Here is a 27687-nt window from a genome sequence, read left to right as displayed (position 1 = left end):
TAGATGTGTAATTGTTGTTCATAATTTTTATCTTTACCTTTTTTCTTCTTCTTCCTCTTCTTAAAGAATACCTTTCAGCATTTCATATAATACTGGTTTGGTGGTGATGAACTCCTTTAGCTTTTTCTTATCAGTGAAGCTCTTTATCTGACCTTCAATTCTACATGATAGCTTTGCTGGATAAAGTAATCTTGGTTGTAGGTTCTTGCTATTCATCACTTTGAATATTTCTTGCCACTCCCTTCTGGCCTGCATAGTTTCTGTTGAGAAATCAGCTGACAATTGTATGGGTACTCCCTTGTAGGTAACTGACTTTTTTTTCTCTTGCTGCTTTTAAGATTCTCTCTTTGTCTTTTGCCCTTGGCATTTTAATTATGATGTGTCTTGGCCCTTTGAGATTCCTTTTGTTTGGGGTTCTCTGCGCTTCCTGGACTTGTAAGTCTATTTCTTTCACCAGGTAGGGGAAGTTTTTTGTCATTATTTCTTTAAATAGGTTTTCAATATCTTTCTCTCTCTCTTCTTCTGGCACCCCTATAATTCGGATGTTGGTACACTTGAAGTTGTCCCAGAGGCTCCTTACACTATCTTGATATTTTTGGATTCTTTTTTTCTTTTTGCTTTTCCGTTTGGGTATTTTTTGCTTCTTCATATTTCAAATCTTTGACTTGATTCTTGGGATCCTCTTGTCTGCTGTTGGATCTCTGTATATTATTCTTTATTTCAGTCAGTGTATGCTTAATTTCTAGTTGGTCCTTTTTCATATCCTCGAGGGTCTCACTAAATTTATCAGCGGTTTCTAGAAAATTCTTGAAAAACCTTATAACCGTGGTTTTGAACTCTATATCCAGTAGTTTGCTTTCCTCCATTTCTGTCATTTGTGATCTGTTTCTTTGTCTCCGCATTTTGGCTGCTTCCCTGTGTTGATAGAGTGGCTTTGTGTGCTAGGTGTCCTATAGGGCCCAGTGGCTCAGCCTCCCCAATTACCTGAGGTGGACACTCTTGGTGACCCCTTTGTGGGCTGTGTGCACAGTCTTGTTGTAGTTAAGCCTTGATTGTTGTAGGTATCACTGGGAGGAATTGACCTCCAGGCCAGTTGTCTGTGAGAATCAGCTGTGTCTACAGTGGGAGAACTTCTGTGCTAGAGACACCCTTCTGGGGCAAGACTTGCTTCAGTGGGGCTTTGGTGCTCACTGAGTCTGCCCCCTGAGTGTGCCCCTTATGGATCTGAGGAGTTGTAATCTGGATGGTCCCACTCTGACCACCAGGTACATGGGCTCTTGTATCTCTAAGGAGGTGCTAATTTAGCCTCTGCCTTAGGCTACCCAGCAGGAGCTACAGAGAGATCTGCAGATTCCTCTTCCTTGTTTGGGGTTTGGAGGTGCTCAGATGAGGCCCAGCTGTGAAGCAATGCAAGCTGCTGTGGGGCCTTGAGCCTTCTTTTGGATGTTCTGGTTCTCTCTGACCCAGCTGCAGTTTGTTAGGTAATTTTAGATCTCAAAGGGCCAGGCCTTTCATATGCAAAAGCCTCTGCTCGAAGCTTGGGTGGGGTGGGGTCTCAGGGAATCAACAGGGCGGAGCAAGCAGCTATGGCTGATCCTCAGTCCTGCCCTAAGAGGCCCCTGGGTCTCAGTGTCCCTCGGTAATCTCTGCGAGCACCTCTGAGAAAGCTGCCCTCGAGTTCTGCCTGCTGCCAGACAGTCCAGTTTCTCCCCGTATGAGTCTGGGTCCCCAGAGACTCGCCCGGAACTGGAGTCAGGGCCGTCAGGAGCTTGAGACTCCCTCCGATTGAAAAAGACACCGGCGTCCTCCGTTGCCAGCCCTTTCCACGCGCGTGCCTCCGTACCTCTGCACTTTACTTCCGCACCTCCTCTGAGTCTCAGTGTGCTTTTCTCTTTCCTTCTAGTTGTAGAATTTCCACTCAGCCAGCCTTCCTGTGGTTCTGGGTGATGTCTGTTTTGTCTTTAGTTGTAGTTTTGAAGTGGTTGTGCGAGGCAGCAATTTCAGGTGTTTACCTATGCCACCATCTTGGTTTTCCCCAAACCTTTTTATTTTAAAGAAATCTCAAACTTACAGAAATATTTCAAGGATAGTACAAAGAACTTCCTGGATTATTTAAGAGTAACTTGCTTTACCCTGAAATACTTTAGTGTGTATTTTCTAGACATAAGGGCACTTTCTTATATAATTACAATACAGCTTTTGAAATAAGAAAGTTAACATTTTGTTTAAGTTAAAAATCAATCATTAGATCCCAAGTTCATGTTGCTGTTAACTGTGTACAAAGGCCTTTTCATACATCATATACTCCTGAAAGATAGCAAATAAGCCTTAGCATGCCTGGTACTTATCACTTTATTTCTGTTTAATCTAGGCGACAAAAGGCTAGAGAGAGGCAGCAAAAATTGCTTGCAGAGTTTGCTTCACGACAAAAAAGCTTTATGGAAACTGCAATGGATGTTGGTAAGTCAAACATTATTAATTTAGAACTTTCATAATTACAGTTACTATTTTGGGGACTATTTAGTCTAATCTTCCAGAGATTATTTCTGTTCTTTACTTAAACAATGGATTGATAGAAGATCAGATCTTTATTATAGGAAGTACATTCTGTTGTTGAGGAGCTGCAGTTAGAAAGCTCTTCCTGATGGTAGCAATAGTTTCTTCCCACTGTTCTCTTCTGTTAAATTTTCTTTTAGATTTGTGAGGTTCACCATAATGCATTTACTTACTCTGATTTTTTTGTGTAAGTGAAATTATTTCAAGATCCTTAAACAGTTTCAGATACATCTAGTGCTTCCTCCTTCTGCCACCTTTCAGCATTACTTGAAATTAGGTGCACTTCTCACTTCATTTGCATTTGTACAATGAGAGGCAATGCCATTTTCCTGTATGATGGTAGGTTGGTTTGAGTAATCTTTTACAAACATTGGAGAAATAGATTAAATCTCAATTAATCTTAGTCTTTCATCAACCTGGATATTTCCTTCCCTGACCACTTCTTGCAATCCAGTGATGTTTTTAGACAAAAATGCTGAAAGAAAATAAAGTCAGGCATTTAGTTGAAATGCATATACATATATGCAGTCACATATGCATATACATTCTCATGCACTTTTGTGCACAAAAGCACACATAACCAATGAAAAGGTATGGAGCGGGGTCAGTCCAGATATAGCATAGTATCTTCTAAACCATCAACAGTGGAGTTTATGTTCAGGATATAACTTTGATGTAAAGAATATTTAAATTCTGTATTTTGGATTAACTTAATATCAGTTGACTTTCTTATATGATAGATAAGAATTTAGTTTATTGACACTACATTCCCTTTCTCCATCTCTTCTTTTACTTCTTTCCAAATATTGATAATTATATTTTTTGTTTTTCACATATTAAGTATAATTATAATATCTATTAATTGTTGTATCTATAATCAGTTTCTTCATACTCCTTATATAAAATGAACTAATAAGCACCTCTATCTTTCTTATTTTTCTCATCTCTGTCTTCCACCTTTTAACAGTTACTTGTTTACTTTAAAAAAAATATAAAAAAAAATGGATTATTAGAGAGAAAGGAAGGGAGAGGGAGAAAGATAAACATCCATATGAGAGAAACATGGATCGGCTGTCTCCTGCACACCCCCTACTGGGGATCTAGTCTGCACCCCTGGCATGTGCCCTTACCGGAAATTGAACCTGCGACCTTCTGATGCATGGGATGATGCCCAACCAACTGAACCACACCGGCCAGGGTAGTTACTTGTTTACTTTTAAATTGTCAAGTTTGCTAACATTTTGTTTTACATTTGCAATCAAGTCTTTCATCTAAAGCTTGACTCTAAAAGTTAAAAACAATTAATATGGCCTTTTGAATGTTGTTGAGTACAGGGCTAATGAAGTAGCGTGCTAGAATACATTTACTTTTTTTGAGTTCAGTGGTCTGACACCTGGACCACTTTAAGGAAACTGTGTTTAGTATATAGCCTCTTTTCTTACAGCTCTCTCAACTGCTAAAACCATACCACCTTTTACTCATTTCTATTTGGGCTATTACTTTGTTATATTGTCTTTTGTTTTTCCTGAGGTTTTCAACTACACTTTTTTCTTAACTAATATATCTTTATGGCATCTCTATTATTCTACTCAATGATATTGTCCTTTTTCTGTTATTCTGTTCCAGTCTGGTCCATTTGCTTTGTAGGCATACTGTACAGCCATTGCCTTGGAATTTTTCTCTTGTAGGGTTGATCTAGAGTTTCCTACACCTTATATTATCCCGTTTTTTTGGTCTTGTTTTGTTGGAATGTAGCCTCAAGTATATTCCTAATAATGCTTGTGTGGAGGCTAATCTTTCTAATTCTTTATATTTCTGGATGGGACCTCAATTTGCTCCCATGCTTGATTATTCATTTGGATGAATGTAGAATTCTAGGTTGATACACATTTTCTGTCTCAACTGTTAAGGCAATACTCCCTTGTCTTTTTATTATTCATTTGATGAGAAGTCTGGTGGTAGTTTTGTTTTTATTTTTTCGTAGCTGAGCACCCCCCCCCCCTTTTCTGTGACACTTTTACAGTTGTCTGATTCTTAGAGATATGAGATTTTCTGATTTGTATCTAGGTAGATCTTTTTTCATTCTCTTTAGTACTTAATGGCCTTTTAATCTGAAGATTTATATCTCTGAAGCTCTGAGAAAAATTTTTCCTATGATTTTCTTGATAGTAGTGTAACAGTCATCCTCCAAGGTGACCCTCAATGATCCATGCCTCCTGATATTTATGCCCTGTGAACTCTTCTCCCAAATTGCACCAGAATTGGTGTACTTAACCATTGGAATATGCTAGAAGTGAGATATGTCATTTTTGAGGTTAAGTTTTAAAAGACACTGTGGCTTCTGTCTTGATTGCTTTCTCTCTTTTGGATTACTCATTCTGGGGAAAGCCAGCTGCCATATTGTGAACAGCTCTATGGAGAGGACTGTGTGGTGAGTGACTAAGGCCTCTGGCCAATAGTCGTGTGAGTGAGCTTAGATGTGGAACTTCCAGAAATGGGCACAGCCTAGCTGTTTTTTTGTTAACATTCTTATGACAGAACCCAAGGCAGCACCATCTAGCTAAGCTGCTCCTAGATTCCTGATCCTCAGAAACTGTGTGAGATAATAAATGTTGGTTTAAGCCACTGAATATTGGGGTAATTTGTTAAACAGCAATAGAGAACTATTACAATATTTTTTTCTGTATTTTTCTTTCTTCTCTTTCTGTGGAAGTCCTACTAGTTGGATATTGGATCTTTTAATATTTTATCTTTTATCTCATGTGTTCTTTTGCTTTACATGCTTAGAGATTTCTTCTTTCCAGCATCTTGTTCTTATTTTGTCTATAGATTTTTTTTCTCACATTTTTCTGAATGTGTTAGATGTCTCTCTTCTCTCTGAATTATCCTTCTGAATTACTTAAAATATTTGTTAGTCTTTCATGTTGCTAGTTTTCCTCACTTGCCTGATAATACTTGATTGTCCTGGAAAGATGGTCTAGGTCAGTGATGGCGAACCTTTTGAGCTCGGCGTGTCAGCATTTTGAAAAACCCTAACTTAACTCTGGTGCCGTGTCACATATAGAAATTTTTCAAGATTTGCAACCATAGTAAAACAAAGACTTATATTTTTGATATTTATTTTATATATTTAAATGCCATTTAACAAAGAAAAATCAACCAAAAAAATGAGTTCGCGTGTCACCTCTGACACGCGTGTCATAGGTTTGCCATCACTCTAGGTAGCTAATTTAGGTTTATTCTACTGATGTGTAAATAGGTTTGATCCTTGTTGTTCTTTGTTTTCTTTTTCTTTTTTGTTAATCCTCACCCGAGGATATTTTTCCATTGATTTTTAGAGAGTGGAAAGGAAAGGGAGAGACACACAGAGAGAAACATCAATGTGAGAAAGACACATTAATTGGTTGCCTCAGCATGTGCTCCATGACCAGGGCCAGGGATTGAGCCTGCAACCGAGGTACGTGCTCTTGATCAGAATTGAACTTAGGACGCTTCAGTCCGCAGGCTGACGCTCTATCCACTGAGCCAAATTGGCTAGGGCTGATCCTTATTATTCTGTCTAGTCTGTGTATGTGGGTGAGCCGTGTTGACTGTCAGACTTAGATTTGAGTGGGAGAATGGCACACTGATTGGTTTGAGCCCGTATATGTTAATAATTACCTAGAAACTCCATTGCTCTCCATGCAACTTGTTCAGTTTCTTTGGAGAAGGATAGTCTCTCTCTCCCTGTCTCCTTCCCTTTTTTTTCTTCTGAGATAAATGCCAAGACACCTGAATACTCTGTTCAGTCAATGTTGAGGAAGGACTTGAGTGCTGAATAGTGAGTTCTGTATATAGTCTTTCAATTAATTATAATATTTTCACAATCACTTCATACTTACGATCCCTATTGTTGGATCACTGGCTGATTCTAAGCCTAGATGGACTTTTAAAGGGATAGATCATTTCTGTAACTTTCTCATAATGCACAAGTGTTTGCAGCTTTTATAGCTTTCTTTCACCTTTCAGCATGTCTCCATCTCTTCCGATTGTTCAGAAATTTTATTGACATCTCTTATTTGTTGGTTGGTTCAATTCTCTTTCACAACTCTATCCTTTTTCTATATTCTTTTAGGAATATTTCTTCTTTACTTTTATTTCAGTGTTCTTTTAGAAGGAATGAGCAACAAAAGCCTGTGTTTAGTTTGCAATCTTGAATTAGATACTTACTAATTATTGTAATTAGTATGAAGTTAAAATTTCTGATATAAAAGCATTAAATTGTTATTATAGAATCTTAGAAAACACATATAATTAAAAATAAGAAAATAATACATTTTTTTTGCTACCAGATTTCCTAACTTAGCTTGTATCCTTACAGGGTTTTTCTTTTTAACCACAATGAGATAATTTGCATATGCAATTTTTTTCCTAAGATAAATTTCAAACATACAGAAAATAGTATTATAAATTCCAATGTAACCTTCATTTAGTTAACATTTTTTTTCTTCTTGCACCTCCTTGTTTTCTGTCTCTCTGTTAATAAAGTAAATTCTAGACATCATATCACTTTATTCCTAAACTAGAGGCCTGTTGCACGAAGAGATTCATGCAATAGGCTTTCCTTTCCCCTGGCTGCTGGCACCAGTTTGCCTCCGGCACCCGGGGCCCAGGCCTTCGCACTGGCCGAGTTCTGGCCAGAGCCGGCCCCAGAAACATCAGGCTTCGCTGCTCCGCCGGCCCCAGAAACATCAGGCCTTGCTGCTCCACCGATCCCGGGGACGTGAGGCCTCACTGCTCCGCTGGCCCCGGAAACGTCAGGCCTTGCTGCTCCACCGGCCCCCAGTCGTCAGGCTTCGCTCCACCGCTTGGAGCCTATGTATGCAAATTAACCGCCATCTTTGTTGGCGGTTAATTTGCATATCATGCTGATTAGTCAATTACCCTGTTTGTCTATTATTAGATAGTATATTTCAGCATGCATGCCCTAGGACAGGGGTGGGCAACCCCTGGCATGCGTGCCAAACATGGCATGCCAGTAACTTTTGCTGGCACGCGAAACCCTCTCTTATAATCTTCCATTTACAATTTTTTTCTTAATATTGACTTTTTTACTTTTCAGATAAATTCAGTGTAGGTGCATCTTAGATAAATAAATAATTTTACATAACATGTATACATTAAAAAATAAATGTATTTTTCATCATCATATACTGTGTTTTTGTCGCTCGAATGAATTTTATTATTTCTTCAAGGTTCTTCACATACGTACACCTTAAGAGATATCAAGTAGGCGTAACATGTTCTAAAAATATTAGGGTTGGCACGCAGAAGAAGTTTGAGTCAGAGATTTTGCTGGTTTTGGCACACACTCACAAAAAGGTTGCCTACCCCTGCCATAGGATTAAGCATATTCTCCTACTCAACCACAACATACTATATGTAAGAAAATTACTTTTTCCTACAAAGACAATGATTTCAAAATACAAGCCTCGATATTATGTTAAATAATGAAATTATTTGAATTAAGCTTAAAAATTTATTTACATATCATTTTTTAAAACATATCTTTATTGATTTCAGAGAGGAAGGGAGAGGAAGAGAGAGAGAGAGAAACATCAATGATGAGAGAGAATCATTGACCGGCTGCCTCCTGCATGCCCCACACTGGAAATTGAGCCTGCAACCTGGGCATGTGCACTGACCAGGAATCGAACTGTGACCTTTTTTTTTTTTAAGATATATTTTATTGATTTTTTTACAGAGAGGAAGGGAGAGGGATAGTTAGAAACATCGATGAGAGAGAAACATCGACCGGCTGCCTCCTGCACACCCCCTATTGGGGATGTGCCCACAACCAAGGTACATGCCCTTGACCGGAATTGAACCTGGGACCTTTCAGTCCGCAGGCCGACGCTCTATCCACTGAGCCAAACCAGTTAGGGCGAACTGTGACCTTTTGGTTCATAGGTCGACGCTCAACCACTGAGCCACGCCGGCCAGGCTCATTTTGTCTTTCAATATATTCCTCTAAGGTTGTAGAGTCAAAGTCCTCTGTTCTGAAGTCACTTGAGAGCAGTTCTATAACCAGTTTGAGTGCAGTTTGGTTTATTTGTCTGCAAGTTTAGGAACTAAGGAATGTTAATACTTTTAGAAATTATTTTTATCTATTGCTTCCCAGTCTCAAGTGAGATAAAGCAAAAACAATTTTCTGAGGAATTGATTAAGCAAAACACCCAGAGGCAGTTAGGTAGTGTTGAATAGGAGAATGGCCACCTTATTTTCTGAGGAGACTGGAGGGAAGGAGGAAAGATTGGATGGAGATAGAGGTAAGTTTCATTGGGGTAAGGGAAATGGGAAGTTTAGGTAATCACTTGGCTGCTTTAGTTTTCAGGGTTAAATAAAATGTGAGATCTGCTGAGTAGAAAGAATGCCACCAGAGGTTTGGAATAGTTGCTGAGGAGAGTGGAAGATGTTGCTCACCAAGGCTAAGTATAAAGATTGATAAACAATGCTTAGGGACCAGTTATAATCAAGATCATAACTTTGACTTGTTATTAGTCTGCAAGTTATTGACTCCCTCTCCTAAATCTTACTACTTTTTGGAAGGTATGACCTTTTTTGGCAGTAGCCAGGGCACAGGAAGAACAATTGAGGGATCAGGCAGACATGATTGCTAGCAAACAAAGGCAATTCACAGAAGCCATCAGGATAATGATCTCAGTCCCGGTTCTTGCATGCTGCAGTGGCGACAGGTGAGGTAATAAAGATTCATGAGCACTTGGTTTATTTATGTTGTTCATGGCCATGCCAGTGGGATCCTGGACCATTCAGATTTGTATATTCCTTTGATTTAGAACTCAGTTCTTTCCCATAAAGATGTGTTTGACCCCCAAAACCCATTTGAGACTGTTTTCATCCATTGCCCAAGATAAAAATTGCCAAGTTGCATTTCTCCCCCTGAAGTACTACCTGGCAGTAGTACAGATACAGTTTAATCTTAGTCCAGTCCTCTGCTTCATTTGTCAGAATTCCTTTTGTCTTCTTGCCTTATTTCCTATCTGTGTTGCAGGAATGTAAACATTCTGTGGTTGCTTCTTTCTTATTTTGCCTTTATCTTTTGTCTCTTTTATGAGGAATGTTTTCCTAAGATATTTAGTCTAGTAAGACAGCATACAGAATATTTCAAATTTATAAGACATAGTACTTTTCAAATCCTCTAATCAAGTAATTTCATTTGATAAGAAGTTAAGGACAAAAGCTTTTCTCTCTGAATGCAACAGATTTCTGCTCTGTGAATACTACTCTTAACTAGTTTGATGTTTAATGCCTTTCTGTAGTTATCAAGTTTCCTGTATGAAGATACTCACTTCTGCATTTTCTTCCATTTTTTTTCTCCTGCTCACTAACCCCCTTTATTTGTTTGTTTGTTTTTTGTTAATTCCAGGATATTTTTTTCCATTGATCTTTAGAGAGAGTGGAAGGGAGGAGGAGAGACCCAGACACACAGAGAGAGAGAAACATAGATAAGAGAGAGACACATTGATTGGTTGCCTCCCACATGTGCTCTGACTGGGCCAGGGATGAAGCTTGTAACCAAGGTACGTGCCCTTGACCAAAATCGAACCTGAGAGCCTTCAGTATGTGGGCTGATGCTCTAACCATTGAGAAAAACTGGCTAGGGCCCCCTTATTTATTTTGACTAGCTATAAAGGTATAAGTCAAGATATTAAATTATAACCTTGATCCATTAAAGTTTTATCAGATAGAGATGATTGAAATGCAACCAATTTTTATATTTGGAACTCAGTTGTTCCAAATATAAAGAATTTAGTTTTGAAGTTATTTTCTGACCCTAGACATAATTCATTTTAAGCATAAAGAAGGAAAAAACTTTATCTTTAATCCTACCATCCAAATACATGTATATTACTAGTGATACTGTATAGTAACAATTTTGTATCATGCCTTTTTACTCAACATTTTAGTGTAAAAATATCTCTATATTATTTTTAAAACTCTTAGTAACTATAATTTTTAAAGGCTGTACTTCATTGGAGAGGTAGCATAGTGCAGTGGTTATGAGTATGGATTCTGGAGCTTGTTGCCTAGGTTCATATTTCAGCTCCTCAATTGCCTGGAGTAATTTACTTAACCTCCTTTTACATTGATTTTCACACAGTTAAAAGGGATTATTATACAGCAGGTCCTCAAATAATTCATTTTGTTCAGTGTCATTTCATTATAACATTGATGAGATTCTAAAGGACCTTAACACTTGTTTATATTGATTGGCCTATGCTAAAAATTGGTTTTCTTATATGTCATTTCTCAGTTTATTCTTGTATTATTATTTATTAATTATTGTATTATTTTTCATATGAACAACTGTAAACCCACTTTTGCCCCACCCTGTATATCTACTCTTTCATAGCCACTCTGTGAAGATAAGTCTTTATATGCTTTTAATACCTATTAACTGTTAATTTAAAAAGATCCAGTGAAAGGGATGTAAATCTAACATTAACTCAGGTTTTCCCCCCATGTGTTGCCAGTTAAAAGTACAAAAAGTTCTTTCTCTTGAAATTTTTTGGTTTAGGAATTTGGCATTTTCCTACAAGGCTAAACTTAGTTTTATGATATGATTCAGCCATTATGCTCCTAGGTATTTACCCAACTAATGTAAAAATTTATGTCTGTAAAAAAAAATCTACACATGAATGATTATAGAAGTTTTACTCATAATTGCTCAAAACTGGAAGTAGCCAAGATATTCTTCAGTAGATGAATAAACAAACTGTGGTACATTCATGCAGTGGAATACTACTCAGCAATAAAAGGGAATAAACTACCAGACCATGCAAGATATGGATGAATCTTAAATGCATATTGCTTAGTGAAACTAACCAGTCTGAAAAGGCTACCTACTGTATGTTTCCAATTATGTAACATTTTGGAAAAGGCAAAACCATAGAGACAATAAACAAATCAGTGGTTGCCAGGGTTGGGTGTGGTGGTGGACTAAATAGGTGAAACAAGGGATTTTTTTAGAGCAGTGAAATTATTTTGAATGATGCTATAAAGTTGGATACATAACACTATGCATTTTTCAAAACCCATAGAACTTTACAACAGAGTGAATCTAAATGTATGCAAATTTAAAGTCATTGTTCCAGGATGGAATTCAGAATGTAGAAGAGAATCTGTGTTACAAATGTATCAGAATGAGAGAATCAATAATAAATTACCAATAATACATAGAAGTAGTGGTTTTCCTCTTTTTTAAAGAAATAAACCAGGATCTTTTTATTTTCTTGAAGAAAAAGGGACATTAGTATCTGTAATTATTAAAGTCAGAATTAAAATAAAAATTACTACGCATGAAAGAGATGGCCATCTGTTTTATTTTCATTCCTTTAGCACAGTGAAGCCCTACTTTTTAAAAGTTTAGAAAATGAAACGTAGCAGCTTCTTTGATATAGCATTTTGGTATTAGGATTTCTTTGAAGTTTCAACTGGATTGTACCACAACATAAAAAAAGAAAAAAACAAAAAGAAAAAGAAAAAAAAGGAAAGCTATCTTTGTGTGTGAGGTAGAGTTCAAGAAATTCTATTTCTTTGGCACTTAATGTGAGACTGAATTATTTCATGTCACTTTAAGTCAGGTATTTCTCTATTCTCCTTTGAACTTGAGAACAGTCAGACACATCCCCTCTTTTCTGTGCTAAAAAGTTCTTCCTAAGAAACAGTAATCACATGTCAAAGCTTAATGGCCTTTGGTACTTTCTTTTGAAATCTATTTATTGTGATTCATTAATCTTATTTTCATAGACATTGAGCTCTCTGGTTCTATTTATATATTTTTTAAAATCTTTATTGTTGAGAGTATTACAGACGTTGCCCCTTTTTCTTTTATTGCCCCCCCACCCGGTTCCTGCCCCCCCCCACCCGGTTCCTGCCCCATCCCAACCCTTCACCAACCTATTGTCTGTGTCCATAGGTAATGCATATCTATAACAATAAAAGCATAATATGGTAATTAGGCCAGATGTCCTTACAGACATCCTTCTGGATGAAGTCGGGGATGTGAGGGAAGCCTGGGTCCCAGGTGCCTGCCGGTGGCTGGAGGGTAGCCTGGGTCCTGGGTGCCAGAAGGAAGCTGGTGCCAGCAGTCAGGGGATGGAAGGCCTACTCTTGCACGAATTTCGTGCATCGGGCCTCTAGTATATATATAAGATCTTTGGTTAATTTCTTCCCATACCCACTCACCCCTTCCCTCTGAGATTTGTCAGTCTGTTCCATGTTTCTGCCTCTGATTCTATGTTATTCATCACTTTATTTTGTTCATTAGATATCTTGTTCATTTATTTTGATTTTTAGAACCAATTGTTGATAGATATGCATTTATTGCCATTTTATTGTTCATATTTTTCTTTTTTTCAGTTTTTTTTTATTTCAAGAAAAATGATTTTAAATATAATGTTACATGCAATAAATCTTAATATTTCAAGAAAAATGATCTTAAATATTACAATGTTACATGCAATAAACATTAATATCTCAAGAAAAATGATTTAAAATATGTTACATGCAATAAATACCAATTATTCAAGAAAAATTATCTTCCATATACTAGTAATAATATTACATGCAATAAACATTAATATTTCAAGAATAAAAGGATTTTTAAGTATAAATTTATTACCAAAACTGTACTAACATCATATGATATAACAAAAGTTGTAGGAAATATTAAAAATCTGCAAGTAACAAGATTACTTCTACTATATTCTAGAATATTTTTTTCCCCTCTGGCTCTATTTTTGTTCATCAGTTTATGTTCATTATATTCCACAAATGAGTGAGATCATATGATATTTATCTTTCTTGGACTGGCTTATTTTGTTTAGCATGATGCCTTTAAAGTCTGCTTTGTCGTATATGAGTATTGCTACTCCAGCTTTTTTTTCTTTTCCATTTGCATAGAAAATTTTTTTCCATCCCTTCACTTTCATCCTGTGTGTGTCTTTTGTTTTGAGGTGGGTCTCTTGTAGACAGCATATAGTTGGGTCATGTTTTTGTATCCATTCAGCTACCCTACACCTTTTGATTGGAGCATTTAATCCATTTATATTTAGTGTTATTATTGAGAGGTACTTATTTATAGCCATTTTAATTCCATATAGTGAGGTTTCTCTCTCTGTTTCTCTTTTCAGCAATGCCTTACAGCACCCCCTTTAGCACTTCTTGTAATGCTGGCTTGGTGGTAATGAACTCCTTTGGCCTTTTTTTGTCTGGGAAGCTCTTTATTTGACCATCTATTTTGAATGATAGCCTTGCTGGATATAGTAATCTTTGTCTCAGATCCTTGCTTTACATTACTTTGAGTACTTCATGCCATTCTCTTCTGGCCTGTAGAGTTTCTGATGAGAAATCAGGTGTTAGCCTTATGGGAACTACTTTGTAGGTAACAGTCTTCTTTTCTCTTGCTGCCTTTAAGATTCTCTCTTTGTCTTTAATTTTTGGCATTTTAATTATGATGTGTCTGGGCGTGGGTCTATTTGGGTTCTTCTTGTTTGGATTTCTCTGTGCCTCCTGAACTTGTGTGACTTTTACCTTTACCAGGTTAGGGAAGTTTTCTACCATTATTTCTTCAAACACCTTCTCTATTCCTTTCTCCCTTTCTGCCTCTTTTGGCACACATACTATTCTAATATTGTTATGTTTCACATTGTCCCACAGCTCCCTTAAGCTGTCCTCCTGTTTTTTAATTGTTTTTTCTTTTTGCTTCTCTAATTGAGTGATATTTTCTACTCTGTCTTCATATTCACTGATTTGATCCTTAGCTTCCCCTAATCTGCTGTGTATTCCTTCCAGTGTGTTCTTTATTTGTGTTGTGTCATTCTTTATCTCAGACTGTTCTTTTTTCATAGTTACTATATCTTTTTTCATGCTGTTGAGCATTTTTAACATCATTACTCTGAACTCTGTTTCAGATAAATTTCTTATCTTTGCTCATTTATCTCTTTTTCTGGAGAATTCCCTAGTTCTTTCATTTGGAGGTTGTTTTTTTGTTTCCTCATTTTGGTTGTCTATTTGGGTTTGTGACTATGATTTAGGTAGATCCTCTATACCTCTCAATCTCTAGTGCAGGACAGTGTTAAAGGCTATTTCTGACAAATTGGATCAGGCAAAGACTCAAAGCCTCCAGAGACAGCCTCTGTCTACAGACTAATAGGATTCTGAATTGAATTGCCCCCAGGCAATTGTCCTCTGGTGTGGTGAGAGTTTTTTCAACTGGGTAGGGTGGTTGCTTCTGCCTGGAGGCTAATTGTTACTTTTAATCTCTTAAGTGGCCTCAGGGCAAGGTGTTTTCCAATAGGGTGTGTGGACTGCCTTCCCCCCAGGCAAGGCAGATGTCTGTGTTGAATCCCTGTAAATTATTCATTATTTCAGTTAGCTTAGTATGCTTAATTTCTGACTGGTCCTTTTTCATGTCTTTGACATTCTCACTAAGATCCTTAAAAGTCTCACTAAGTCCCTTGTTGCTCTCTTTAAGATCCTTGAATGACCTTATAACCATTGTTTTGAAGTCTGTATCCAGTATTTTTGCTTGCTTCCATTTCTTTCATTTGTAACATGTTTCTTTGTTTCCACATTTTACCTGCTTCCCTGTGTTTGTTTCTGTGTATTAGGTAGAGTTGTTATGTCTCCTGGAATTGGTAAAGTGGCGTTGTGTAATAGGTGTCCTGCAGGGCCCAGTGGCTCAGCCTCCCTCGTTACCTGAGCTGGGTACTCTAGGTGCACTCCTGTGTGGATTGTGTGCACAGTCTTTTTTTTTTTTTTTTTGTCTGATTTTTTTTTTATTGCTTAAAATATTACAACAATTAGTACATTTATCTCCCCCCCCCCAACCTTCCCCCAGCTTCCCCTACACCCCAGTGTCTTGTATCCATTGGTTATGCTTATATGCATGCATACAAGTCCTTTGGTTGATCTCTTACCCCCACAACCCTCCTCAGCCTTCCTACTGTAGTTTGACAGTCTGTTTTATGCTGCTCTGCCTCTGTATCTATTTTTGTTCATCAGTTTATAATGGTCTTTATTATCCATAAATGAGTGAGATCATGTGGTATTTTTCTTTCACTGACTGGCTTATTTCACTTAGCATAATGCTCTCCAGTTCCATCCATGCTGTTGCAAATGGTAAGAATTCCTTCTTTTTTACAGCAGCGTAGTATTCCATTGTGTATATGTACCACAGTTTTCTAATCCATTCATCCGTTGATGGGCACTTAGGTTGTTTCCAAATCTTAGCTATGGTAAATTGTGCTGCTATGAACATAGGGATGCATATATCCTTTCTGATTGGTGTTTCTGGTTTCTTGGGATATATTCCTAGAAGTGGGATCAATGGGTCAAATGGGAGTTCCATTTTTAACTTTTTGAGGAAACTCCATACTGTCTTCCATAGTGGCTGCACCAGTCTGCATTCCCACCAGCAGTGCATGAGGGTTCCTTTTTCTCCGTATCCTCTCCAGCACTTGTCGTTTGTTTATTTGTTGATGATGGCCATTCTGGTAGGTGTGAGATAGTACCTCATTGTTGTTTTGATTTGCATCTCTTGGATGATTAGTGACTTTGAGCTTGTTTTCATATGTCTCTTGGCTTTCTGAATGTCCTCTTTTGAAAAATGTCTATTTAGGTCCTTTGCCCATTTTTTGATTGGATTATTTATCTTCCTTTTGTTAAGTTGTATGAGTTCCCTATAAATGTTGGAGATTAAACCCTTATCAGTGATAACATTGGCAAATATATTTTCCCATGCAGTGGGCTTTCTTATTGTTTTGTTGATGGTTTCTTTTGCTGTGCAGAAGCTTTTTATTTTGATGTAGTCCCATTTGTTTATTTTCTTTTTAGTTTCCAATGCCCTAGGAGATGTATCGGTGAAGAAATTGCTTTGGCATATGTCTGATATTTTGTTGCCTTTGGATTCCTCTAGTATTTTTATGGTTTCCCGTCTTACATTTAAGTCCTTTATCCATTTTGAATTTATTTTTGTGTATGGTGTAAGTTGGTGGTCTAGTTTCATTTTTTTGCATGTATCTGTCCAATTTTCCCAGCACCATTTATTGAAGAGACTGTCTTGACTCCATTGTATGTTCTTGCCTCCTTTGTCAAATATGAATTGAGCATATTGGTTCGGGTCGATTTCTGGACTCTCTATACTATTCCATTGATCTATATGTCTGTTCTTGTGCCAGTACCAGGCAGTTTTGAGAACAGTGGCTTTGTAATATAGCTCGATATCTGGCATTGAGATCCCACCTACTCTGTTCTTCTTTTTCAGGATCACTGCAGCTGTTCGGGGTCTTTTTTTATTCCAGATGAATTTTTGGAGAGTTCATTCTAGGTCTGTGAAATATGCTGTTGGTATTTTAATGGGAAGTGCGTTGAATTTATAGATTGCTTTGGGTAGTTTGGACATTTTAATGATGTTGATGTTGTAGTTGTGGCTTGATTGCTTTTGGCATCACTGGGAGGGATGACCTCCAGGTCAGTTGGCTGTGAAGACCAACTGTATCTACAATGGAAGAGCTGCTGTGCAGGAGACACCCCTATGGAGCAGGACTTGCTTCAGTGGGGCTTTGGGTCTCACTGAGTCTGCCCCTTGAGTGTGTCGCTTGTGGATGTGTCGAGTTGTAATCTGGTATGTTCTGAAGCTGTCTACCGGGTGCACTGACTCTGGGGCCACCCAACAGGAGCTACAAAGATCTCTGCAGATGGGTGCTACTGGTATTGCGCTAAAAAGTGCCCAGGCAAAGCCCAGTTGTGAAGCAAGGCAGACTGGTACTAGAGCCCGGTATTGATTAGGTTTGGGGCACACTGGGGCCAGTTGCTGCTTGTTTAGGAAAGTCTGAAGCCTGAGCCAGGACAGGCCATTCATATGGAAAAATAGCTGCAAACAGCTTGAGTGGGGCCGCAATTGGATGGGACAAGGTCTCAGGGAATCACCAGGGTGGAGGGAACAGTGTGGACCATACTGATGAAAACTCAGATATGGCTGCCAGTTAGCTCTGTGACTGTGGAGATCTAAGCACAGGAACATTGACCCCTGTGAGCACCCCTGTCTGGGAGAAAACCATCCCTGGGTTCCTGCCCTGATGACAAACAGTCCAGTTCTTCCCTGTATGTTCCTGGATTCCCCCAACACTGCTGCCCAGTGCTGGAGCTCAGAGGAAGTGGGACCATGAAGTTTGTGCACGGGCCTTTCAAGAGGAACACCTGGAACTCCAACAGCCTCCATGTCACTTAACCACAATCATCGCTGGCTTTTACAGCCCAAAGTTATGGGGACTTTTCTTCCCAGCTCTGGAACCTGGGCTGGGGGTCTGGTGTGGGGTCAGGACCCCTGCTTCTCGCAGCAAGCCTTGGAGATTTCCCTCCGAGTAAAGAAACACCATGTGTGGTTGTCGGACTAGCCCATTCTGTGCCTCTGCCCCTCCCACTAGTCTCAATGTGCTTTCTTCTTTACTTCTCCAGTTGTAGGACTTCCATTCAGCCAGATGTCAGGAGGTTCTGAATGATAGTTGTTCTATATTTTAGTTGTAATTTTGATGTGGTTGTGGGAGGCGGTGAGTACCAGTGTTTAACTATGCTGCCATTTTTGTTCTATTTATGTATTATTGTTTTTTTCTCTGATTTCTTTATTGGCTTCTTTTTTATTTTTCATTAATACTGGGCATTATTCAAAGCTTTATTTTGGCCCTTCTCAGTTACTTTCAATAACTATTAGATACATGTTTATCTGCATGAATTCTTATTAAACCTATCTGAACTTGATATTTTTCTTTTTCTATTTCTGTCATGCATTTTTACATCTTTATTTAGATATGCCTTCATCTTTTAAAGAAGTCATAAATCACTTCTGCTTTCCTAGTCTTCCCAATCCCTTCTACTCGTTTTTTGCCAATATCACTGATCTTTGTGAATTTAAGAGTCTTTATTGGAAAATTATAATCAGTATTTTATTTCTTGCTGTTAACATCATATCACCAAAGGGTTACTGTTATTTTTTTATAGTAGTTTTGCTTTATTAATATGTATGGTCATATATAAATGATTTCCGTACATAAATAAGCATATCAATAATTATTAATGCCAAGATATAATCACTAGAATTTAAAATAAAGGAGGAATAGTTTGTTTCTCTTTTATCTCCTAGTAAATATTGCCATTTTTTTCCAAGAGCTGAGATGTCATAAATTTTCCTTCTGAGGTGCCTCAAAGAAAATTAAAACAGTTTTCTTAAATTATATCTTAAAGGTGTTTTTAATACAAATGTCTTTGCCTCTGTGTTTTTCCTTTCAATTTTGTTTGTGAATGATACACTATCAGAAGTATTTAACCACATATTATGTAAAGTCTTTCATTATATCAACTCTTTGAATATTTTGTCTTTTTCTTAGTAAACATTTTATTTTAGCAAGGTATTTTTCCATAATTTTATTATTTCAACTAAGTTTTTTCCCACATTTTCATTGAAGAGAGATTTTTCTTCTCAGATTCTCCTGAGAATGATATTCCTATGGAGATCACCACAGCAGAACCACAAGTTTCTGAGGCAGTATATGATTGTGTTATTTGTGGGCAGAGTGGCCCCTCCTCTGAAGACCGACCTACAGGATTGGTTGTTCTGTTACAAGCATCCTCAGGTAAAATTAAAGTACTTTTTCAGTGGGGACATTTTAGAGATAAAGTATATACAATATCTGTATATACTTAATAAATATCTGTATTGAATGGAAGTTATATATTTGTCTAGATATAACTATAGGTCTACATAGCAATGGTTGATTGAGAATTGTATAGCAAAGATTCTTAACCTGGTTTTATCTGACCTTGCTGGACATGAGTGTTGGAAGAACTTTTTAACTGAGAGATCTCTTTATATGTTACAGTCTTTTTCCTTAAAATGATGTGGTGTATTACCAATGCTAGGTGGCCATTAGTTGAGTTTAGTGTTTTTGGCAATTTAATTATTCTAAAATCTGGAAGAATTTTAACACCAAAAATATTGTCAAATTAAATATTGATTTTTTTAAGAGAGGAAGGAAGGAGAAGAGAGAAAAAGAAAGAGAGTGAGGGACAGAAACACTGATGTAAGAGATACATCAATCGGCTGCCTCCCATTTGCACCCCAACTGGGAATCAAATCCTTGACCTTCTGATGCACGGGATGATGCTCCAACCAACTGAACCACACTGTCCAGGGCTGTCAGCTTAATTATTTTAATTGCATAAGGCATATTCAGGTAGCTTTGCCCTTATATCTTGAGCTACTAGAAGGTGTCATCCTTGAAACAGTCAGCTGACAGATATGTTTGCCAATCTATAGTTAAAACAAATTTTGTTGTTTTTTTTAAGGATTTGTCTGAATGCTCTCTATTCTCTCCCTTACTGAAGTATTTTGAGGTAGGGTTATGATTAGGGTTAGAAGATATAACATTTATAAGTATATACACATCAAATAGCAGAGGCTCAAAATATATAAAGCAAATATAGAATTAGAGGGAGAAATCTCTATATATAAAAGGCTAATATGCTGTTTCTCTCCCACCGTTCGACCAGTCGCTATGACACACACTGACCACCAGGGGGCAGACACTCAATGCAGGAGCTGCCGAGACACACACTGGCCATTTACAGAGACATGGCAGCACGGTCCTGGTGCTGACAAAGCAACACTCAGCTTCCCCCAAGTAGGACATCGGCCCTGCCACCATCCTGGAGCAATAGTCCACCAAATCACAGCCAATGCTGCTGGGACTCCATGGTGTAAAATGCAGCCCACAGTCCAGCCCAGCCTGGAAACGGTGGCTGTGGATGCCGGGTAATGACATCACGTAGCAATGCCCAACTTCCTCTCCCTAGCAACTTGCCTCCTTGCAGTTTCTTCAGCCCAGGAACATGACTTGCTTTATAGCCAGGTGCAAATATTTTACACTTTAACCAAATGTTTGTGAAGCATTTTTCCATGCCTCATCTCATTTGATCCTCAAAGAAGTCCTGGAGTAGGTAGATAGGAGATTTGTTAGAATCCTATTTTCTTTTCATTAGCCGGAAAATGGAGATTTAGAAAGTTTAGAAACTTGACCTGACTGAAAAGAAGTAAGAAATTATGGATCTTGAAATGACTTTAGGTTTTCTCACTGCACAGAATATAGTCAAACACTGCTGCAGTTAAATATTTTACCCTTTGTTCTCCCTGAGTGATCTACAATAATAATCTGCTTCATGTTGATATTTACTGCTGTGTTGCTGACCATTACCTGAAAGAGAAGTTGGGGTGCTTCACTGGGCTGGAAAAGGTTTAGCTACATCAGAAAGCAGGTCTAATTAAGCAAGTTTATTCTATATATATATAAAAAGCTAAGTTGACTCGTGCATGCGCAATACATATAAAGCTCTCACTGGCGCCAGTCACACATGTGTGTTTCGATCTGTCATTGTCTATTGTGAATTTGGTTGACACTTCTATTATAAAGAAAGGGCGAATAGCGATACTAAAATATTTCTTCTAATTAATTTCCTTTCAATGTGCACGAATCTGTGCACAAGGCCACTAGTGGTTTTATAATGATGGTTGGAGACTTTAATCTCCCATTTTCAATAATTTATAGAACAGCTAGACAGACTATCAAAAAAAGAAATAAAACACTAAGCAACACTATAAAACAATTAAACCTAAAAAAACCCTTGAATACTCTTTCTAACAATAGTAGAATACAGTTTTCTCAATTGTACATGGAACATTCTCCAAGATAGACCATTTAGCCATTAAAAAGTCTCAATACATTTAAAAAGACTGAAATCATCCAAAGTATCACCTCTGACCACATGGAATGAAACTAGAAATCAATAACAGCAGGAAAATTGGAAAATTCACAAATATGTGTAAATAACACATTCTTAAACAACCAATGGGCCAAAGAAGAATTAGAAGGTCCTGTGAAACAAATTAAAATGGAAACACAACATACCAAAACTTATGTGGGCGGTGAAAACAGTGCACAGAGGGAAATTTATAGCTGCAAACGCTTCCCTCAAAAAAAGAAGATCTCAAATCAGTAACGTAACTTTACACTTTAGGAACAAGTTGACTGCAAAGCTAGCAGATAGGAAGAAATAAAGACTAGAGCAGAGATAAATGAAAATCTTAGGAAACCAATACAGAAGTGCATACATCATGGATAACTATATTTTAGTTGTTAGCATTTACTTGCTTCTGTCTCTTCTTTTTGCCACTACTCTTCAAAACTTGGGGCCCACAGTGAGTGTTATGGCTAATTTACCTTCCCTAAGAATGGCTCTTCCCATGCTTATCAGTCTTATAATAATGTATGGCACTGTATGTTTTTATCCCTACTCCCCTTTCTTGTGCTTTTACAATTATAAAATCCTAGTATTGTTTTTCTCCTTTTGCCATATACCTCTTCCCAAGTTTTCATTTTGAAAAGTTTTATATCTTCAGAAAAGTTGGATACCTTTTACGTACACTCACCAATATTGTCTTCTTCCCCCTCTCTTATTTACTCTCTTTTCTCTCTCTCTCTCTTCAGAAGAAAATGGCAGACATCATGACATTTTATTCCTAAATACTTCAGACAGTATCTCCTAAGAACAAGGATATTTTTACTATAACTACAGTATAATCATATCCAAGAAATTTGTTATTAATAACATCTAATATTCTATGTTAAAATTCTCTCAAATATCCCAGTAATATTTTTAGAGCAAAGTCTTTTTCTTGATCCAAGAGCCAAGATTATGCATTGCATTTCATTGTCATTTCCTGTTAGTCTCCTTTAATCTAGGACAGTTTCTCCAGACCTTTAAAAAGTTTTGATGAGTCTAAGTCAGTTCTGTAGAATGAGGCTCATAGTGACAGCTTGTCCTATTATTGGTGATGCCAGTGAAGTTTGATCACTTGGTTAAGGTGGTAGGTAATTTATATGATGAGCCTCTAGTAATTTACCCTTTTACTTGATTCCTCGTCTGAATCAATGAATGTGTTATCTGTTTCCATTATTATTCTTTTTAGTACTTAAATTTTCTCAAATTTGACCAGTCAGAACTCCTTTAGATCCTCATAACTGCCCCCTCAGTGTTTGAATTACCCCTCGATCTTTTTTTTTTTTTTTAATCCTCACCTGAGGATATGTTTTCATTGATTTGAGAGAGAGAGAGAGAGAGAGAGAGAGAGAGAGAGAGAAACATCAGTTATTTACCTCACGTATGTGCCCCGATCAGGGATTAAACCCACAACTTAGGTATGTGCCCTGACTGGGAATCTAACTTGCAATCTTTTGGTGTACGGGATGACACTCCAGCCAACTGAGCTGCTCAGCCAGGGCTACCCCTTGCTCTTTATTATACAAAATTCCAGATTTTTCTTGAACTTTTTCCCAATCTTGGACTCAGGTTTTTCTCCGAGGGTCTCTGTTTCCTTTTCATGAGAGATAGTGTATTTAGAAATAAAGTTTATTTGTTACTGGAGTGTCATAATTTCTAGACTTTTTCAATGGACAGACTTTGGAAACCATCCTCCATTAATCCATTCATCTATTGATCCTTCGATCAATCCATTAGTCCATTCATCCATCCCGAGTAAACACCCATATTTTACTGTTAATTTGAAAATTAAATATTGGCATCTTTGGAGTTTTATTTACTCTCTAGAAGAACACTAGAATATCACTTTTTTTTAGGGTCTAATAAGTGCAAACATTAGTCAGCTGGTTGTAAATAACTTGGCTCTTATGGTGAATCAGGTCTATATATTGGTTATTTAATGAGCTCTTATCTCTGTTGTTAATATAGTTTTGGGGCAGTGCCGTGACAACACTGAGCCAAAAAAGTTGCCTATCACTGAAGAGGAACAGATTTATCCTTGGGATACATGTGCAGCAGTTCATGATGTGAGGCTTTCATTATTACAGCGTTATTTTAAAGATGTGAGTACCCTTTTTATCTACTAGTATATTTGTCTGCAAAATTCATAGTAATTTCACTCCAGAGTTTTATGTATATTTTTCTAACAGATGTCATTCTGATTTAGAATCTGGAACTTTATTAGAAAAAATTAATATGTGAATAGTAAAGAAATGGAAATCTGTTAATAAGTAAATATTTTAGGTTATAAATGTTATATCTTTGTTTTAAATGTTATTTATTGGGAGGTATACAAATTTAATACTATTAACTATAATACTGGTCTGGTCTGAGGAGAAGGTTTCTGGTGGATTCTGGAGAAGCAGATGGCTCTAGTTAGGGAGGTCTTGTCTAGTGTAGAATGAGTATGTGTCTACTACCATTTATAACTGAGTGATCTTAGAACGTTTGTATACCTTATTTGTAAAAAGATACTACCAATTACTGTGGGAGGTTTTAATAAATATTGAGGTCGTAAAAATTGAATGATAAGCACTTAGCACAGTGGTGGACACATTATTGAAGTCTTCCTAAAATATTAATCTCATATTAGTAAATGTTTTCCTGCTCTTTTTCCACACTATAGCAAATTCAAATAAGACATCTAACAGTTACATTAACAAATGACTTAGTATTTTCAGCTAACTGCTTTTATTAAAAAGGAAGATTAACCCTTTTCGGTCCAACCTCGAGGCTGACTCGACAAACCAGGTGCTAGGAGCAGGTCCAATGTCAAGCAATAAGAACATTAAAAAGTTCAACATTCAGTCCTGTCAATTAATTTGGACCAGACTGTTTGAATTCTAAAAATAACATTGGACCGGAAAGGGTTAATTACATTTTTATAATACGTGGTCAAAGAAGCAGCTTGTTTATTAACTAACAACCATTCTATAAAAGGGTAATATGCAAATTGACTGAATGGCAGAGCGACTGGAACACCTGCAGCCCCTCGCCCTGGCGGCCCCCCCCCCCCAGCGGGCATGCCCACCCCGATTGGGGGCGGGGGCCAGCTGGCAAAACACCGGTGGCCCCTTGCCCTGGTTGGCAAACCCGCCGGCAGCCCCTCGCCCTGGTCGGGCCCGCCCCCTATCGGCCCCCCGCCCCCCCCAATGGCCCCCATCAGGGTGGGCTGGCTAGACCCACCAGTGCATGAATTCGTGTACTGGGCCTCTAGTCCTATATAATAAAAGCCTAATATCCTAAGTGTCCAACTGTTCGACTGTTTGACCAGTTGCTGTGATGTGCACTGACCACCAGGGTGCAGGATCTCCGACCAGTAGGTTAGTTTGCTGCTTGGGTCCGGCTGTTTGGGACTGGGCAAGATGGGCCGGACATGCCCTGGAGCCCTCCCACGGTCTCTCCCCGGCCGGCCAGCCCAATTGGCCCCGATTGGGACTGGGTGAGATGGCCCCAAATGGCCCCGATCGGCCCTGATCAGGACTGGGTGAGATGGGCTGGACACGCCCTGGAACCCTCCTGCAGTCCCTCCCCAGTCCCGATCATGCACTGGTGGGGTCCTTTGGCCTGGCCTGCACCCTCTCACAATCTGGGACCCCTCCGGGGATGTCGGAGAGCTGGTTTCAGCCCGATTCCTGAGGGCCAGGCTGAGGAACCCCCACCAGTGCACGAATCCATGCACTGGGCCTCTAGTTCTAAAATGATCTAATACCAAAATCTGCTTCTACTTCAAGTGGCTGCAAATCATAAAATAGAGATGAGCAGATCTCCTGTTGTTTTTCTGATTTGTAACAGTAGAAGCCAGCTCACTTGCTGTGAGTAGTATTTGATTTGTGCTGCTGCACATATATTTAAATTGGCTGCGAAGACATTTTGCACTGTAATTTTTAACTTTCAGATGCTCATGAAGAGTCTCGATTTAATATTGGAACTTTGTTTTACTGTTGTTAAAGTTGATTTGGTCATCTTACATTATAATGTATAAATTTCTAATATAAAAAGAGTTTTTATGGCTTTCAAAGCTTTCATCATATGCTGTCACTCATGTTAGATCTTATATTGCTCTGGCTTGGCCATGTATTTACTACAGACTCTAGTGGGGTGAACTCAAATTCATTGTCAAGTAAGTACTATTTGTCAAAGGGGAAATGAAAACTCAAAATTATTTTAGGAGGAAAAGTCTAAGCCTGTTTATAGGTTGAATAGAAGGAATTAGCAGAGAAGAAGTTGAAGATGTAAGAGAAAAAGGAGATAGAAGCAATTAACTTTAAAAACAAATTTCAAACGAGTGTGTAGTTGGCTTATATAATCTGTTTGCCTTCTTGATTGTGCATTATATTAAACCCTTGTAAATGTTAAGGCACTTTTTTGGGGTTATTCTTATGACCAGATTTGTACTTTGGAGAGATATGTGGGGGATGCATCATGGAGAGAAGAAATTGGAGTCAAGAAGACCAATTACAAAACTTTATATAAGAAATCCTCCCCCCCCCCCCCCCCAACAAATGTACAGACTTGAATGTTACAGTGAGAATGAAGAAGTCAGGCCCAAGTCATGAGTTATTTAGAAGACAGAATTCATATGATTTGGGAATTAAAACTGTGGTGTGAAGGAAAGGGTGTGAGGTAGAGAGAGTAACTTTAGCTTTCTGATTTGGTGACTAAATAGATTGTGGAGCTTTTAAACCCAGAGGAAAAGGAAGAGTAATGGAGAAAATGACAAGTTTTTGACACATTAATTTTATGTTATCTGAGGAATGTCAAACTGGAGATTTCTGGTTGGCAGCTAAGTATTTGTATCTGTCAGTCAGGCAAGAGATTTAGCTTGGAGGCTAGGTGAATTTACTGATTAAATCACTTAGGGAGAATAGTTGTAATGAGTAGAGAGTAAGCACTAAGAATAGAATCTTGAGGAATATAAACTTTGAAGGGGCAGGGCAAGAAAGAAGAGACTTAAAGGAGCCTAAACCAAATGGTTAAAGGGTTGGAAGTAAAACCAAAAGAGAGTCTCATTATGGAAGCCAAAGGGAAGAAGACCCTTTAAGAGGGAAGTTGTTAATGGTAATCACAGATTAAGTACCATATAAAACAGTTAAGATCATCAATAGCAGTATAGTTTACACTGAACTATAGTATAATATTGAGAGCTTATATTTGATGGGGTGGAGAAAGTCTAATTGATCATTATTTTTCATATGAGCATAGGTATTTAGAAGCTAAATCTTAATGGTGTTTCTAGTTTAAAGAGATTGCCTTCGGGCTGTCAAGTCTGGTATTGCTTTATCACAAAAATACAAAGTTATTCTTCCTTTTCCTCTGGGTTTAAAAGCTCCACAGTCTATTTAGTCACCAAATCAGAAAGCTAAGTTCAAATAAAAAATCATTCAGAGGTTTCTGTGGATATATTTAAATATGTCTATACTTCTTTAAAATTAATTGTATTTTGTCTTTCTTTTTTTAAGAGTTCTTGTCTCTTGGCAGTATCAATTGGCTGGGAAGGAGGTGTTTATGTACAAACCTGTGGACATACATTACATATAGATTGTCATAAGTCTTACATGGAATCATTACGGGTAAGTTAATTGAATAAATTTTAAAGGTGTATGTATCTTTCCCCATATTAAATATCTTTACAGTATATAAATCCCAATTCATCTGGGGTGATTTTGATCATCATGTGAACAATCTAAACTCACAGTTTCTTCATTTCTTCAACTTTAGGGATTTTTTTAGCAGTTGACTTCCAAGGCTGTAATTTTATTTTATTTTTTAAAAATGTTTTTTTTTTAAATTAAATCTTTATTGTTCAGATTACATTTGTTCCTCTCCCCCCCCCCCCCCGGAACTCCCCTCCTTCCAGTTCCCGGCCCACCCTCCGCCCTCACTCCCCACCCACTGTCCTCATCCATAGGTGCACGATTTTTGTCCAGTCTCTTCCCGCATCTCCCATTCCCCTTTTCCCCCCAAGAAAAGGCAGGCCATTCCCTTTCTATGTCCCTGAATCATTATAATCACCAGGTCATTCTGGACATCAGAATATTTATTCACTTGATTCTTAGATTCCCTTGTTGAAAGATGCATGTTTGTTGGTCCCAATTTGGATCTTTACCTTTTTTCCTCCTCCTCCTCTTAAAGGATACCCGGTCAGCATTTCGTATAACACTGGGTTAGGGGGGAAGAGACTCCTTTAGCTTTTCC

At 37.9% G+C, this 27687-nt stretch overlaps 1 protein-coding gene across 12 annotated transcripts in view; it reads left to right on the top strand.

The window, feature by feature from the left end:
• Positions 1 to 27687, top strand: part of UBR3 (ubiquitin protein ligase E3 component n-recognin 3 (putative)) — a 173364-nt gene that overhangs the window by 93982 nt on the left and 51695 nt on the right. For 8 of the 12 annotated variants that reach the window (XM_023745047.1, XM_023745010.1, XM_023745011.1 and 5 more), the window contains 4 exons: positions 2372 to 2460; positions 19083 to 19250; positions 23419 to 23552; positions 26952 to 27062. In XM_023745047.1, the coding sequence (XP_023600815.1) occupies positions 2372 to 2460; positions 19083 to 19250; positions 23419 to 23552; positions 26952 to 27062 (502 nt within the window). The remainder of the gene's footprint in view (positions 1 to 2371; positions 2461 to 19082; positions 19251 to 23418; positions 23553 to 26951; positions 27063 to 27687) is intronic. The other 4 variants (XM_023745042.1, XM_023745038.1, XM_023745022.1 and 1 more) reach the window with 1 other exon arrangement.

The sequence above is a fragment of the Myotis lucifugus genome, unplaced genomic scaffold (genome assembly GCF_000147115.1).
Source record: "Myotis lucifugus unplaced genomic scaffold, Myoluc2.0 scaffold_5, whole genome shotgun sequence".
NCBI classification, from domain to species: Eukaryota; Metazoa; Chordata; class Mammalia; order Chiroptera; family Vespertilionidae; genus Myotis; species Myotis lucifugus.
This window is presented reverse-complemented; position numbering and strand designations above follow the sequence as displayed.